This window comes from Toxorhynchites rutilus, chromosome 2 (genome assembly GCF_029784135.1).
Source record: "Toxorhynchites rutilus septentrionalis strain SRP chromosome 2, ASM2978413v1, whole genome shotgun sequence".
In the NCBI taxonomy this organism is placed as follows: Eukaryota; Metazoa; Arthropoda; class Insecta; order Diptera; family Culicidae; genus Toxorhynchites; species Toxorhynchites rutilus.
In genome coordinates, this window is record NC_073745.1 from 146,015,236 (window position 1) to 146,028,835 (window position 13,600).

The following is a 13,600-nucleotide window of genomic DNA, read 5'->3' on the forward strand; positions in this document are numbered from 1 at the left end:
CGCCCCCACATACCATCGTGCTATTCGAACCACATCGGGTCTCCTTCCGTCCACTCCCGCGGATGCAGCCTGCGCCGAGAGTGGAAAGCTCCCATTCCGTTTTTACATCAAAAACACAATTTGCCATAGAGTGATCGGTTTCGCCAACAGGACAGCAGGGTCGGACAGGGAAGGCTTTCTCCTCGTCGAAGCCAATCGCCTTCTCCGTGAAACGATTGACCTGGAGCTCCCACCTATCTCCAAAATCCACTGGTGCGGAACCAGAGGGACTGGAATCGAACACCAATGAAAATAGATTCGACAGTGAAAAGCAAAAACAAAGCAGGTTCGAACCCCACAGCCATCCGGAAAACCGTCGTGGAGCTACTGAGGACTAAGTACGCAAATCACACCGTTCGATACTCGGATGGATCACTCGCGTTAGGGAGAGTAGGGATAGGTATTTCGGGTCCCGACCTCAACACCTGTTACCGCCTCCCAGATGCGTGTAATATTTTCTCAGCAGAGGCGGCTGCCGCATATATCGCCGCGACACACCAATCAAACCATCCCATAGCCGTGTTAACTGACTCAGCCAGCGTTGTCGCCGCACTGGAGTCGGAGAAGCCGATGCATCCTTGGATACAACAAATATTCGAGGATGCCCGTCCGGATGCTGCTTTCGTTTGGATCCCAGGCCACTCCGGTATACCCGGGAACGAAAAGGCAGATCAACTCGCTGGGTCTGGTCGACTGATGGAGTTCTACACCAAAAGGGTCCCAGCAGATGACATCAAAGCATGGACTACCAAAATGCTCAAAGACAGGTGGGCTAAAGAATGGTACACAACCGGACAAGAAAACTCACGTGAGTATGTTCTGCGTAAAATAAAGGCCGATACCAAAAAATGGGAAGACCCTAGAGGTCACCGAGATCAACAGGTGGTCTCTAGATTGCGAACGGGTCATACAGCCTTCGCTTACAATATGGGTAGAGGGGAATTTAAGAGGCAGTGTGACATATGCCGTGTCCACCAAACAGTGGAACACGTACTTATCCACTGTCCCCAGTACGAAAATCCGAGGACAACTTATGACATCCCTGGAAGCATCAGGGGCGCCCTTGGAGACGATGTCACGACAATGACCAAAGTGATCATATTCATGAAGGACATCGGACTGTATAACAAAATATAACCAAGGAACAGTAACGACAAGGAGAAACCACCACTGACCAGCAAATCGGAAACGGAAACCAGACAAATGAACTTAACAACGAAACCACTGAAGACTAGGCAACCCACATGGACACGGACATGGAACCAACAACAACTGACTCACCAAGCATAGACCAAGCACGGACAAGGACAATGAAAACTGAAACTGAATAAACAAAACAAGGAAATCTAGGACTCGAAGTCCCCTACACTTGGGCGGCTCCCTGAGCCCCCATGCGTAGGGTGTAATAATAAAAGGGTACCATATTCCCCGCCACTTGGATGAACTCCTTAAGGACTCTTCGTCGTACTTCACAGAGACGAACCAGCCTACGGCTGAAAGTCTCTTAAATAAAGACAAAAAAAACAAGAATCGCGCAATTCTAGATCAACATGTCAAAAGGGTATCTTCTTCGATCGATTCTCTCCATCTACATTCTCTTTCATTAATAACTCAGCAGTAACAGGATTTCATGATGTGTTCGACAACAAGGAGTGTGAAAGGGGACCTCGTTTATCAAACTACATGGCAAAACTGGAGCAAAATCTGTCTGAAAGGTCGTGGTTATCGAAAGAGAAAGACGGTGAAGAGAATCGATCAAAGAAGATAGACCCTTTTGACATGTTGATCTAGAATTGTCTCGAGATTGTATCCCACAGATGGTACGACTGACAGGATGATGGAGGAAGGAAAACAACGAGAGGATGAACGCAAGAAAACGATCAAGAGAAACACCACACAAACATATGCCCCACCCGTGGGCCAATGAGAGCGCCACACGGAAAGGAGAGGGGATTGTATACGCAAGCATAGAGTTGGAGTTCAATTTCAACCGCCGCTAAGCAAAGAAGGAATTTTTATCTGCTAAATCGATAGATGCTAAAAATAATGTAAAACTTATTTTACTTTCTAAATTTTGCTAATTATAAAATGTATGCTATGGAATGAACGTCTAATTTTCTATCAATTGATTGATCCCTCATTCGGTTCGTGGTATAATTTTGTACATTTGGCATGGTCCTTGGACCAAAGAAGTATGGAATTTTTCAAAATTTCGCCTCGCACGCGGCACTGGGCCGCTCTGAATCGTGGAATTTTCACTCTCTTCTAAGTAGCATAATTGCTATTTTAGTTGGGATTGTTACGTCGTCTCCAAAAACTGTTGTCGTTCTCGAAACCTGTAAATCGCTATAGGTAAACGTTCAGTTGATACGGTCCTTTCATTATTCCGAATTTCAGGAGTGGTACCTCCGAAAGAAGCAGCCGCATCGGTGGCCATACGAATTTTCCCTGGTTCATTGGGATTGGATACCGAAAAACAGTAAGTACCAGGTTCAAACTCTATTGTTCTTGCTCTTTTCGTGGGTAGACTAGCGAATATACAACTTGCGCTTGTTATGATCTATCTTTGTCCGTACAGCGTCTTATAACTCTAGCTTACGTTCCATCCTCTTGACTGAGAAGTAACGACGTTTCAATTCTATGAAACGGTTGTTTGGCAAACGTACATCGTAGATTTTCCGTAGCGGGCTCACAACCCTGAAAAATTGTCAACAATTTTGGTCAAACATTGTTGTGCGGTTCTATTGACAATGCCTTTAGTTGGGTATACTTCTTAGTCAGCCTTCCTGCAATGGATGTTCAATAAGTTCGAATACACTTTTGATTTTTTTTTAAACTGCTGTTGCAAGACAAAGAGTTTCTCATCAGAAAATATCAACTTCTGACCTGCGTGCCGCGAAAGTATCAGCTTGGCTCTGTCCAGCCTCTTCTTCGTTGTAGCCTTCGTTACCCCATGTGTCCCAAGTCCTACGTCATGATGAAATCCCGATTGACATATCCAGGTCAGCTACGGTCTTCCGGATCGAGCGATTCATTTTTCGACGAACTTGCTCCCTTGTCACCGTGATGGCTGCTGGTGTCCTCGCCGAACGCGCCCGCCCGGATATCGCACGGTCCATGGCCGAGCCCGTCTCCCGGTACCGACGGATGGTGGTATAGATGAAATTCCGCTTCACCCCGTGGGATTTCAATCGCAGGGTCGCCCATCTCTCGCAAGCAACTTTGCTACGACTTAACGGTACTCCTTCATCGTGCGTGGCAATGACACAAATGACAGCAAGTCGACACCGTGCGCCTCGGCTAGTCTATATATGAGGCTAAAACTAACACCAATACCTATGCACATGCACATGCAGCACCTACACAACGACGAAAAGTTGTATTCGAACTTATTGAACACTCTGTAAAGATTGTGAAGGAAGCTTCAGATCCTTAACACTGTAGACCACCGACTGACAGTGTTTAATATCATTACTATGTTCGCCGGATAATAGACAAAATCACGGCATCATTTGACGTACAACTACGTCTTTCAGGAAGGGTGCCAAATTAGAAAACAGGTCACGTTTTTATGAAATAAAGTTAACGTTAATAACTATTTTCACAGCGAACGAATTCTGATGATTTGCTTACCAATCGAATCGGAAATTCTCTAAGATTTGTTTGATATGCTATACATTACGATTCCCCGTTCCCTATACGGTTTAAATGAATAAAAACTGTACGAATTCCCTTTTTCCCATACATTTGTTCCGTCGATTTGTGTGCTAACCCTACCCGTACCATCAATAACGAGCAATTAATACATTCGATTCTGTCCATTTTCAACTTGTTTTGTATAAATAAGCCATCCGAGATTAGAATTCCCACATTCTTCGTGAGGATACCGACTGGACAAAATCGTTGCTGAACGAGCTGGACTACGAGGGTTCGAGTGCCTTTCTCAAGGCAGTGAGGCTGGAGGTGTCGCGCTGGAGTAGTAATGTTTTCCAAGGGCCTTTTTCAAGGCTAGAGACGAATGAACTGAAAAAGTTTAAAGTCTCTATAATTCAATACCTGACCTGACCTGAATTCAAACCACTTCTCGTTTGGTGGTCATCGAAGCAGCATCGTTGCCCGTGGGCGTCGATCGGGAGTGGATTGTTTTTCTCAAGACAAGTGAAGGGAGAGTATGGAGTAGAGTTTCTTTCCCCAAAGGCCCTACTCACGGATTTTTTTTTTTTAATGATGATGATGGTCCCACCTCTTTCCCCTACAAAGGCTTGAGCGGGACGAGTTATCTTATTGATAATAATTGAGTTACTGAGTTTATTACATCATACTAACCAGTGAGCACATTAAATTGAAAAGAAAACGGACTGGTTATCCCGCAGACATAGATTACTAATCGATAGAACAATTTAAGCCTTTGTCTAAAGTATTCATTCCATGGCATGTCGAGAGAATTTCCAACCCGGGAAGACCCTAGACCGATCGGGAATTGAACCCAATGCCTATGTCAGTATTAGCCATGAATTTTCAGGGGAAATCCCGCTTTATCAGATCCCCGGCCACGGCCTGCAATTGCGATCGTTTCCGAGTTCTAGTAGCTGAGCAAACCCAAGCCTTATTCTAGCCGACACTTCAGGCCCATCACTTTACATATCCCAAGGCATGTCAAGAAAATTTCCAACCCGAAAAAATTCTTGACCGATCAGGAATTGAACCCAATACCTATGTCAGCATTAGCCTAGAATTTACAAAGGAATTCCCGCTTCACTGGATACCCGACAACGGTCTGTTAATCGTTTTCGAGACCAGACAGCTGAGCAAACCTAAGCCTAATTCCAGCCGATACTTCAGGCCCTACATTCAATCTGGGGTATAAACGTGTCAACCTGAATCTGCAATGAGATCCGCCACAACACAGAAAAATCTTGATATAATTATCTGTTGAGAAGATGAATTTACAAGTATTCCGATTGAGCTATCCCTAACTTACCTCAGGTTTCCACATTAAACCCATTTGAATGCTTTCATTAAAAAGAATTGTTTTTGCATATGTTCTATCTCAAGTTGTCTATGTGTGCTAACGCGCGCGGGCTCAAGCTATTGAAGATTTCACAAATATTGTTTAAGTTAACCATCATCATTATAGTCTAAAGATAAGAAAATACAAATATCCGTTAAACTTCGTCATCTTACACACTAACATTAATTATATGCAGGGTCAAAAATCTAAATCATGCTTCAAAAACTCTTTACAAATACTACGGAATATTCGAAGGCTTGTTGCTGTCTTTGCTTCATTTGGTAATGTGTTATACAGGCGATATCCTTTATATAAAAGTGAGTTTTGGGTACATGACATTCGAAAGTTCATGGTTCTGAGGTCACTTGCTTGCCTTGTGTTATATCGGTGCATATCTCTTCCATACGTTATCGTGTTTTGTAAATAGTTCGGAGTCATGCCGCTAACCATCTTATATATGAACGTAAGAGTGCAATATTTGATACGCTGTCCCACTGAGATCCATTGTAGGCATTCAAGCATAAATCTTCGTGGAGTAAGTCGATCGCATCTCAATATCAAGCGCATGGCCTTGTTTTGGACAATTTGCATTCTATTCATTTGCCTCTTATTTGCGAGAAATAGCACAGATGCACAACGGCTTCTCACGGCTAGAGGCGAATGAACTGAAGAATTTATACGCAAATATCGAACATAACGAGCAGATATTCGTCATGCCTAATGTTGATTTCATACACATATACACACAGTTCGATACAACAAAGGAATAAATGGAAGATAGTGCGAAACACATTCACTACACATATACTCCCTGGAAGAAGAGGAAGCCTCTGTATCAAAGTGTGCTACGAATACGAAGATGCCTGCAACATACGGCAAATCTTCACACCAGTGCGGATATGGTAGAGTACCCAAAATGTTGGGATATTGGCCCACGCTGCATCTATTTAGATACCTACCTTACTTAAAAACCTTACTGCTGCATGTTCTGGAGTTCGATCACACCTCAAGCGTGATCGAAATCTCAGTGAGAAGGAGAAAGTCTGGTGCGAGTTGACAGCACAGTTCAATCGTAAAGAGAAGAACCAAATGAATGAAAGCGCTGATAGCTTTCGAAGATTCTCTTCATCAGTAATTTGTTGTAGAGGATTCTAAAGATGCAAACGTATACGTGATACACGAATCAAATACAGTAAAAATGTGTAAGCTATCAGATGCAAGATTTCATGCATCATTTGAAATTCATGCAAGATTCCATTAAAGCAACGAGAAAAGTGTCACCCATACATTGATCGTTCGTTAATTGGGTTGGAAAATTAACCCAAATTTCATCGATAAGTTCAGTTGAAGAAAGTCCAGTTCAAAAACTAGAATGAGGGTGAATATCCGAAGTAAAAAACAAGCGGATTGAATAATATAATTCCGTAGTTCCGTTCTGAAACAGGGCATGTTTGTTTTCTCTCCGAAGTGTGCAAAAAGTTCTTGCTTATGACCGTCGTTATTTGAAATGATCGCCTGTTTATTTTTGGCTTCGTAGAACGATGGATGGAACAAAGCCGATTTTCTTGGCAACGACCATTAATCGAATCGATTCTGGAGTCTGTCAATCCTAAATCCTATCAATCATCCGATCTATCAAAGAACCAATTCTCTGCGGACTTTTAGCCCACAGTAAACACGCTGAATGGAAGAAAAGGCCACACAACCCCATTCTTCAAGTGGACAGTATAATCCTCAGCGATCTGGCAGACAGTTTGAACACGCTCGGGGATTTCATTCGTCGACAGGGAGCGGACCACTTCGGCCAGCAACTTAGTGGTCTCGGTGAGTCGGCCCAATAATCCTCTCAGACGGAACTTCACCATCGAGGATCTTTCCGTCGCCCTACGTTCTCCAAAAGGTGAGTCAACAGGCCCTGACAGTACCGGCTATAAGATGCTAAAACAGCTATCCCTGCTCGGACAGAACGTCATTCTCAGCATCTTTAACAATCTGTGAGGCACACACGAATGCCCCGAAGGGTTGATCAGCAGTTTGAATATTCTAGGGCAAAACATACCTTTATATGTATTTGCCCTAAGGTAGATAATAAGTATGTTGAATGTCGAATGTTCCTTCTGCGGTTCTGCACTTCCTGGTGCGATGTGGCGAGTACGGGATATGGTGGCGCTGGTGTACGATGGATGCGCTGCCTGCGAGGAAATTGCGTAGCCTTCGGCTATTGCGTTCGTATGAGCACCGTTCACATTCAATTTGAAATGCTTAGTATTATTACCTTCTGATCAGTGGCACAGACACACAATTTCAACGCTATTTCTTCGGACACTACACACGAATGAACTATTATAAATTATAAAATTAAACACCTGGAAATTCTCAACGTAATTTAGTTTCTAAATAGTTCACAAAATTCACAAACGACGAACAACATCGTGTACATCCACTGTTTTAAGCTATCAGCAGTAGAATGTACTGTACAAGCGTTGAAAAACTAAGCTCAGGGAAAGTGAAATCAGGCTAAGTAATCTCTCCCGGGCTTTCAGATCTGAATAATAACACAGTGAGGTGAATAAGCTTTACACAGCTTTTAAGATCAGCTCAACCAACATACTTATTATCTACCTTAGGGCAAATACACATAAGGGTACGTTTTGCCCTAGAATATTCAAACTGCTGACCGCTACAACACCGTCTAGTAATACCCATACCCAGTGGCGTCGAGTGAAGCTTTCGTACTCGGGGTGGACGAGTTGATTTGCACTCCCATTCCCCGCCATATTTATTCCATTTATTCATATAAATCCGGTCCATTCTGCACCCCTAAAATCGTGTACCGGGGGGTGATCCGCAAACATCGCACCCTCTCCCCCCACATTCGACGCCACTGCTCATACCTAAGGTCAGCCGAAGCTGCAACAATGTGAAAGGTTACTGCCCAATTTCGTTGGCCTCGTGCTCATTCAAGATACTGGAACCTTTCTGTCCGAAAACAGAAAATCTGACTATCGCAGTTCGCCTTCCGGCCGAGTATGGGCACTAACAACTACTTCGCGACCTCTGGAGATGTGATAACCGAAGCCAGCTCTGGACCTAGAAAATGTGTACAACAGAACATGGGTCCCGTTAATGTTGAAAACTCAGGGATTTTGAGCGCTGGCGGTAAACTACTTAACTTCATCAAGAACTTCGCCGCACGCCGAACCTTTGAGCCCAAGGTTCTGTTTCTCTCTTTCTCGTCGCCATGAATAGCCTGTTCCAGGTCTTAGTGATCGCCTACCCGGACGACATTCTACTGATGGCAGTGGGTAACACCAACATGATTCCACGCATCAGGATACAGGCAGCTACCAATGCCATCAGCCGATTAGCGGCCGGAAGAGGACTTAGACTTCCAGTGCAGAAGATCAGACATATAGTGATATGCAGGAATCCAGGGTCCGACTATACATAAAGTACATCCTTCGCCGAAAAATGCTAATGATCCTTGGAATGTTGGTTGACAACAAACTTAGCTTCCTCCATTAAGGAGAGCTGTGTCATCCGGTTGAATCTGTTGAAAAACAGCCGCCTCATCCAACGCTTCGAGTTGACGTGTTTGACTGGAGACAAACTCCCAAACACTCTGGCACCGATCTACAACAAGGCACTACGGACTGTCTTCGGCATCCTACCGTCAACACCAGTTACCTCTGTCTGCACTGAAATGGGAGAATCTCCTTTCGACCTCATCATCGGCTCAGTGATCGTATCCAGGACTGCCAGATTCTTGTCGAAAACCAGCGGTAGGGAGGAGACCCACTTAACTGCTCTTACAAAACGATCCTGCAACGACTCAAATGAATCATCAGGAGTTGGATTAGGGATAAGCGATGGTAATAACAATCTGATTTTCAGCAAGAAACTCGCTGCTAGGTCTTGTCAGCCGAGGTGGTCTGCATCTTCGAGGCAACCACAATTTCATTTTCAAAGCCGCTGTTGATCGTCTCCAATTCGACGAGTGCCATTGATGCTATCGATGCGGCCAGGTCCTAACAACCATATTTCTTCATGAGACCAAACTGTAGTGTCTGGCGCTATGGCACCACTGCTCGAAAAAGTGTGCCATGAGCTAACAGAACTGAAAATAGTCGAGAGAGAGAAAAGACGGAGAGTTGATACCGATCGGACGAACGGACAGATACGGTGTGTTGCAGGCGAGGAACAGACGTGAAAGTCAATTGGAATTCTTTTGATTTCAAGTTACTATATAAACATCTTCCTTGAAATGGATATTCTTAAAGAAACGCACATGAACTGGAACCGGTCCAATCGGTAATAGAGGACCATGGATTCCGTCAGGATAAATACTCCCAAAGACACAAAAAAAGTTTTTAGTATTGAAAATCTCGACTTAAGTGCGGGTCTCCCAAAAGTGTTTCGTTTTTATTTTTCGAAATCTCTCAAGGTTGAAATGAAACGAACAAAAAAGTCTTCCATAGATATACGGATTGTATCTCTGGAGATCGGTTTCTTGCAATGATGTTTTCCTTATTGATATCTGGTAATTTTTATAATGCGATTCTATTGGGTTGTCTGAAAAGTCCATGCAGCTTCTAATGACAATCAAATCGAAACACTTCTCAAGATTAATCCTCGGTACATGACAAATGAATTAGTAGATTCCTTGTATAAAACCACCGTTCATGAGCACCTGATGAAGCATGGGTACGAAAAACGCTTCAATGTATGGACCACCTATTAACCCGATCGGATTTGACATATTACAATAGGAGCGATATAAATTTTTGCATTCTGCAATCCAAGGTTGCAACATATGCACAACTTGATAGGATTTGGCTCGATCAGATTAAAGAATGCAACATTGTGCTAATTTCAAATCTAGTCGGATTCCGGAATAAAGGTTTATTTTACAGAAAAAAACATTGCGTTCCTTATCTCAATCTGCAATTTGTTTCATAAACCCAACGATAATACATATTTGTTGTGAATTGTAAAGAGCAAATCATTCACAATAATTTTGAGTTTAAAAAATCTTGGGCAAGTGAATAGAACCCTGAAACAGGTTTTCGCCCGAAGGAAGTCATGGTCTGAGTCAGGTGAGACTGAAAGACAATCTGTATTATGAGCTTCTACCAAGCAACTAGTCTCGTTGAATTCCAACAAGTACTGCTCGCTGCTGAACATATAAAAATCAACGCCCCAGAAGGCTTCTAGTGCGCTCTTAAGACTCCCGCCTTACTCGTCAGATATTGTAGTCTCTCATACGCTAAAGGATCAACATTCCTGTAAGAACTTCAACTCACTGTATATCATAAGAAGCGCCTCGGCCAGTTTTTCGACGAGAAAACAAAAACGTTCTGATAGGATTTAATTCTCAAGGTACGTGAATGATGCTAAAATATTGTTGAACAAAACGGGGCATATACAATCGAATAAATGTATATCTATAAAAATTATGCTTTCGATTTCTTTCATAGAATCGGCACGATTTTAATTTAATTAATTAGAACTAAAGGTTATAGGCAACGAGATCATCGATCACAATGATACGTAATATTCCCGCTAAAATTGATCATCATACTATACAATCATTATTAGACATAATTTTTCTTCAAATTTTTTCACCACTCGAAAATTCATATAATTCTCAATTACATAGAATACATGATCGGTGAGGAAAAGCAAATTTTAGTTGATATTTTTTAATTTTCAATGTGTGTTCAATCCACCAATCCTTTGTCATTATCCCTTCGCAAAAACGGTACACGAAGGGTGTGTCCAACGATCCAAAACTAACAATACATTACAACATTTTTGCAGTTTGAAAAGCGCAATGATATCAGCATCGTTTTTTTATATAAAATTAATGATTTTGGTTTGTCCAGCCGAAATATTTTCATGGTTTGTCCACTTTTTTGAATGCTCTAATTCAGCACACCTCTGTCAAATCAGGTATTCGAATGTTCCAAAACATATAAATAAAATTGTCTTTTTCATGATTTGCAGTAGTTTTATAGTACTTTTTTACGGATTCACATATTTTAAAGGCTTATAAAATACACATTCTATTGATGTCAATACGCCCCTCATTTGAGCTAATTTTTAATCAATTACCAGATGAATTCAGACCAAATATTCAGATTATAACACATACAAATATTGTAAACATCATGCTTGCACACCATTTGTATCAGATTTACATAGCTAAACCATTAAATTAACGCATTTTGATGACCTCAATTCTGATCATGAGTTGTCCGATTAATTAATGTTGTTTTGTTCACATGATTTCTATGGCAACCTGCTGGTCGCGCTGCAGTTTGTTTATTGTGTCCTTCGTACATATCAGAAATAAAGTTTCTCTGTGTTGAATGTGTCGAGGTGCACACTTTTGCAATGCCCAAGAAAAGGCAATATTCTGAAGAGAGCCTGAATTACGCATGGATCAATATGATGACAGTAAACTCAAACAATGATAAATGCAACATCTACTTGAAAATTTGAATTTTTTCATTCAAAAATGGTAATTCCTAAAACTGGACAAACTAAACTTAAATCATGCTATTTCTGTCCACGTGGTAATTAAAATTGATCACATAATGATAAAAATTTTGAACAACAATTCAATCGTGCCTTTTCCTATCGAAAGATGCTGTTATATGGTATATTACGATGGGATTTCAATGCTTATATTTTTTGTTTGAGAAACTATAAATAATTGTGATAAGTTAGAAAAGGTTTACCAGTCAAATGTTTTGAATCTGTGAATCCTCCTCTAGTCTTAACCATTCGATATCAATAGAGAAAAGAAAGTTACTGGCTTGCCGATACCAAAAAAATTTTGTACATACAATAGGTTGAACTTTTGTATGCAATAGTGGTTTGCCGAATATGTATTTGATACAGGGTCTTTCAGATTAAACGCCCAGGCTGAAAAATCGAATAGCTCCTTATAAAAAAAAATTTTTCGCTCATTCGATGGCAGCACTGCATTCCCCACTTCGGGACGATTATAATCGGCAACTCGTTCAGTCTGATCGGATGGTTTTTAGTGTCAAGATATACAATTTACAAGAACGTGTATTTTTGTGAAATCGTATTACTCGAGCAACCGAAGCCTTAATGAAACTTTGTCCTCTTATGGTAAGAATTCTAACATTTCTCGTCGATTACTTCCTCTGGGGATACGTGAAGGACCGTTGCTATGTTAATAAGCCACAAAATTTGGAGAAGAAATAACTCGGATTTTCAACAGCATCGAAGTCGTAATGTTGTGCATGAAGAATTTTGTTCGCCGTTTAAAACGCGTTATCGAAAAAAGGGGTGGTAACATCGAAAATGTCCTAAAATTAGCTTTATTTTCGATTTTCAAAAATAAAATTCGGTTCACTTTTGTAGAAGTTATTAAAATTCGTTGCGTGAGCGTTTAATCTGAAAAACCCTTGTTATAATTAAATCAATTGAAGAAAACTTGTTTTATGTATTATCGTTATTATGTACAACAGCATTTATTTCGCTAATACGATCACAATAATACATGTTTCAAACATCAAATAACACTTGTGTATATTGGCATATGTATATAGTACGGATACGGGTTAACACAGATTCTTATCGAGACACTTTCGTCCAATCACAAACTATTGTCTCATTTCTTTACATAACTCAAAAAGCTGGAACTGATGTGTTTTGAGATGCAAACTAAGCGCTTCCAGCGAATCAAGCTCCAACAGACAAATATTACACCCATACGCGGTTCGCTTCTTCTCGTGAATCTTTGTATGGGCACGTAGATTCGAAAGCTGGGTAAACGCTTTCGGACAGGTGTCACACTTGAACGGGCGTTCACCTGAAACAAAAACGTTTTTAAAGCTCCCAAGGTGTTCTGGCAGGCCCTGACCAATCCAAACTTACCAGTGTGCGATCTGCGATGGCGCTTCAGATCTTCATTCGATTTGAAGGTGTTCGAGCAGAACTCACAGTTGAAAATCTTCTCCACATCGATCGGATGTTCCAGCAAGTGGGATTTGAGCTGATCCGCCATTTCGAACGTATTGCTGCACTTGTCACACTTGAAGAACCCGTTAGCTTTGGTGTGCAGCTTCATGTGTACCTGAAAAATGTTAAGTGTCGTATGTATTGGAAACATTTGTTCTCTTTAAAAACAAGATTGGTTGCAAACCTAGAAAAATAACTGTACGCCCTATGTATTTCTGTTCAATGTAGTCCTACGTTTGAAAACAATATTCCGATGAGAATTCACTCACAATTTCTGGGAGAAAGATATTTGCGAGCTGCGTGAAAAATCATATCGTGAAGCACAACACAATGTCAGAATGAAAATGGATGCAAAAGTAAGCCAGGATAGTTTTTCCGAATTTTAATTTTCAATCGAAGGAGCATTCTGTTGATGCGACGATTTTGCTCACTGAGGATTATAGTTACATGAGAGAAGCAGCTATAATCATCACCAGAAGCGAAAATGGAGCGAGGACCAATTCAATCAAGGATTCCCACAGCATCAAAGATTCCCAAATGCTCTTGGGCCAA

At 41.4% G+C, this 13,600-nt stretch overlaps 2 protein-coding genes across 2 annotated transcripts in view; one reads left to right on the forward strand and one right to left on the reverse strand.

Moving 5' to 3' along the window:
- The first annotated feature begins 285 nt into the window (after nucleotides 1-285).
- Nucleotides 286-1,176, forward strand: LOC129766209 (uncharacterized). Its single transcript, XM_055766721.1, has one exon. It carries the CDS (start codon nucleotides 286-288, stop codon nucleotides 1,174-1,176), a length of 891 nt encoding a protein of 296 aa, XP_055622696.1.
- A 9,974-nt stretch (nucleotides 1,177-11,150) lies between these two features.
- LOC129771165 (zinc finger protein ZFP2-like) overlaps nucleotides 11,151-13,600 on the reverse strand; it is a 32,471-nt gene continuing 30,021 nt past the window's right edge. Inside the window, exons 5-6 of the mRNA XM_055774576.1 lie at nucleotides 12,965-13,163; nucleotides 11,151-12,899 (exon numbers count right to left, since the gene is read on the reverse strand). Coding sequence (XP_055630551.1) covers nucleotides 12,691-12,899; nucleotides 12,965-13,163 — 408 coding nt within the window. The 3' untranslated portion in view covers nucleotides 11,151-12,690. The remainder of the gene's footprint in view (nucleotides 12,900-12,964; nucleotides 13,164-13,600) is intronic.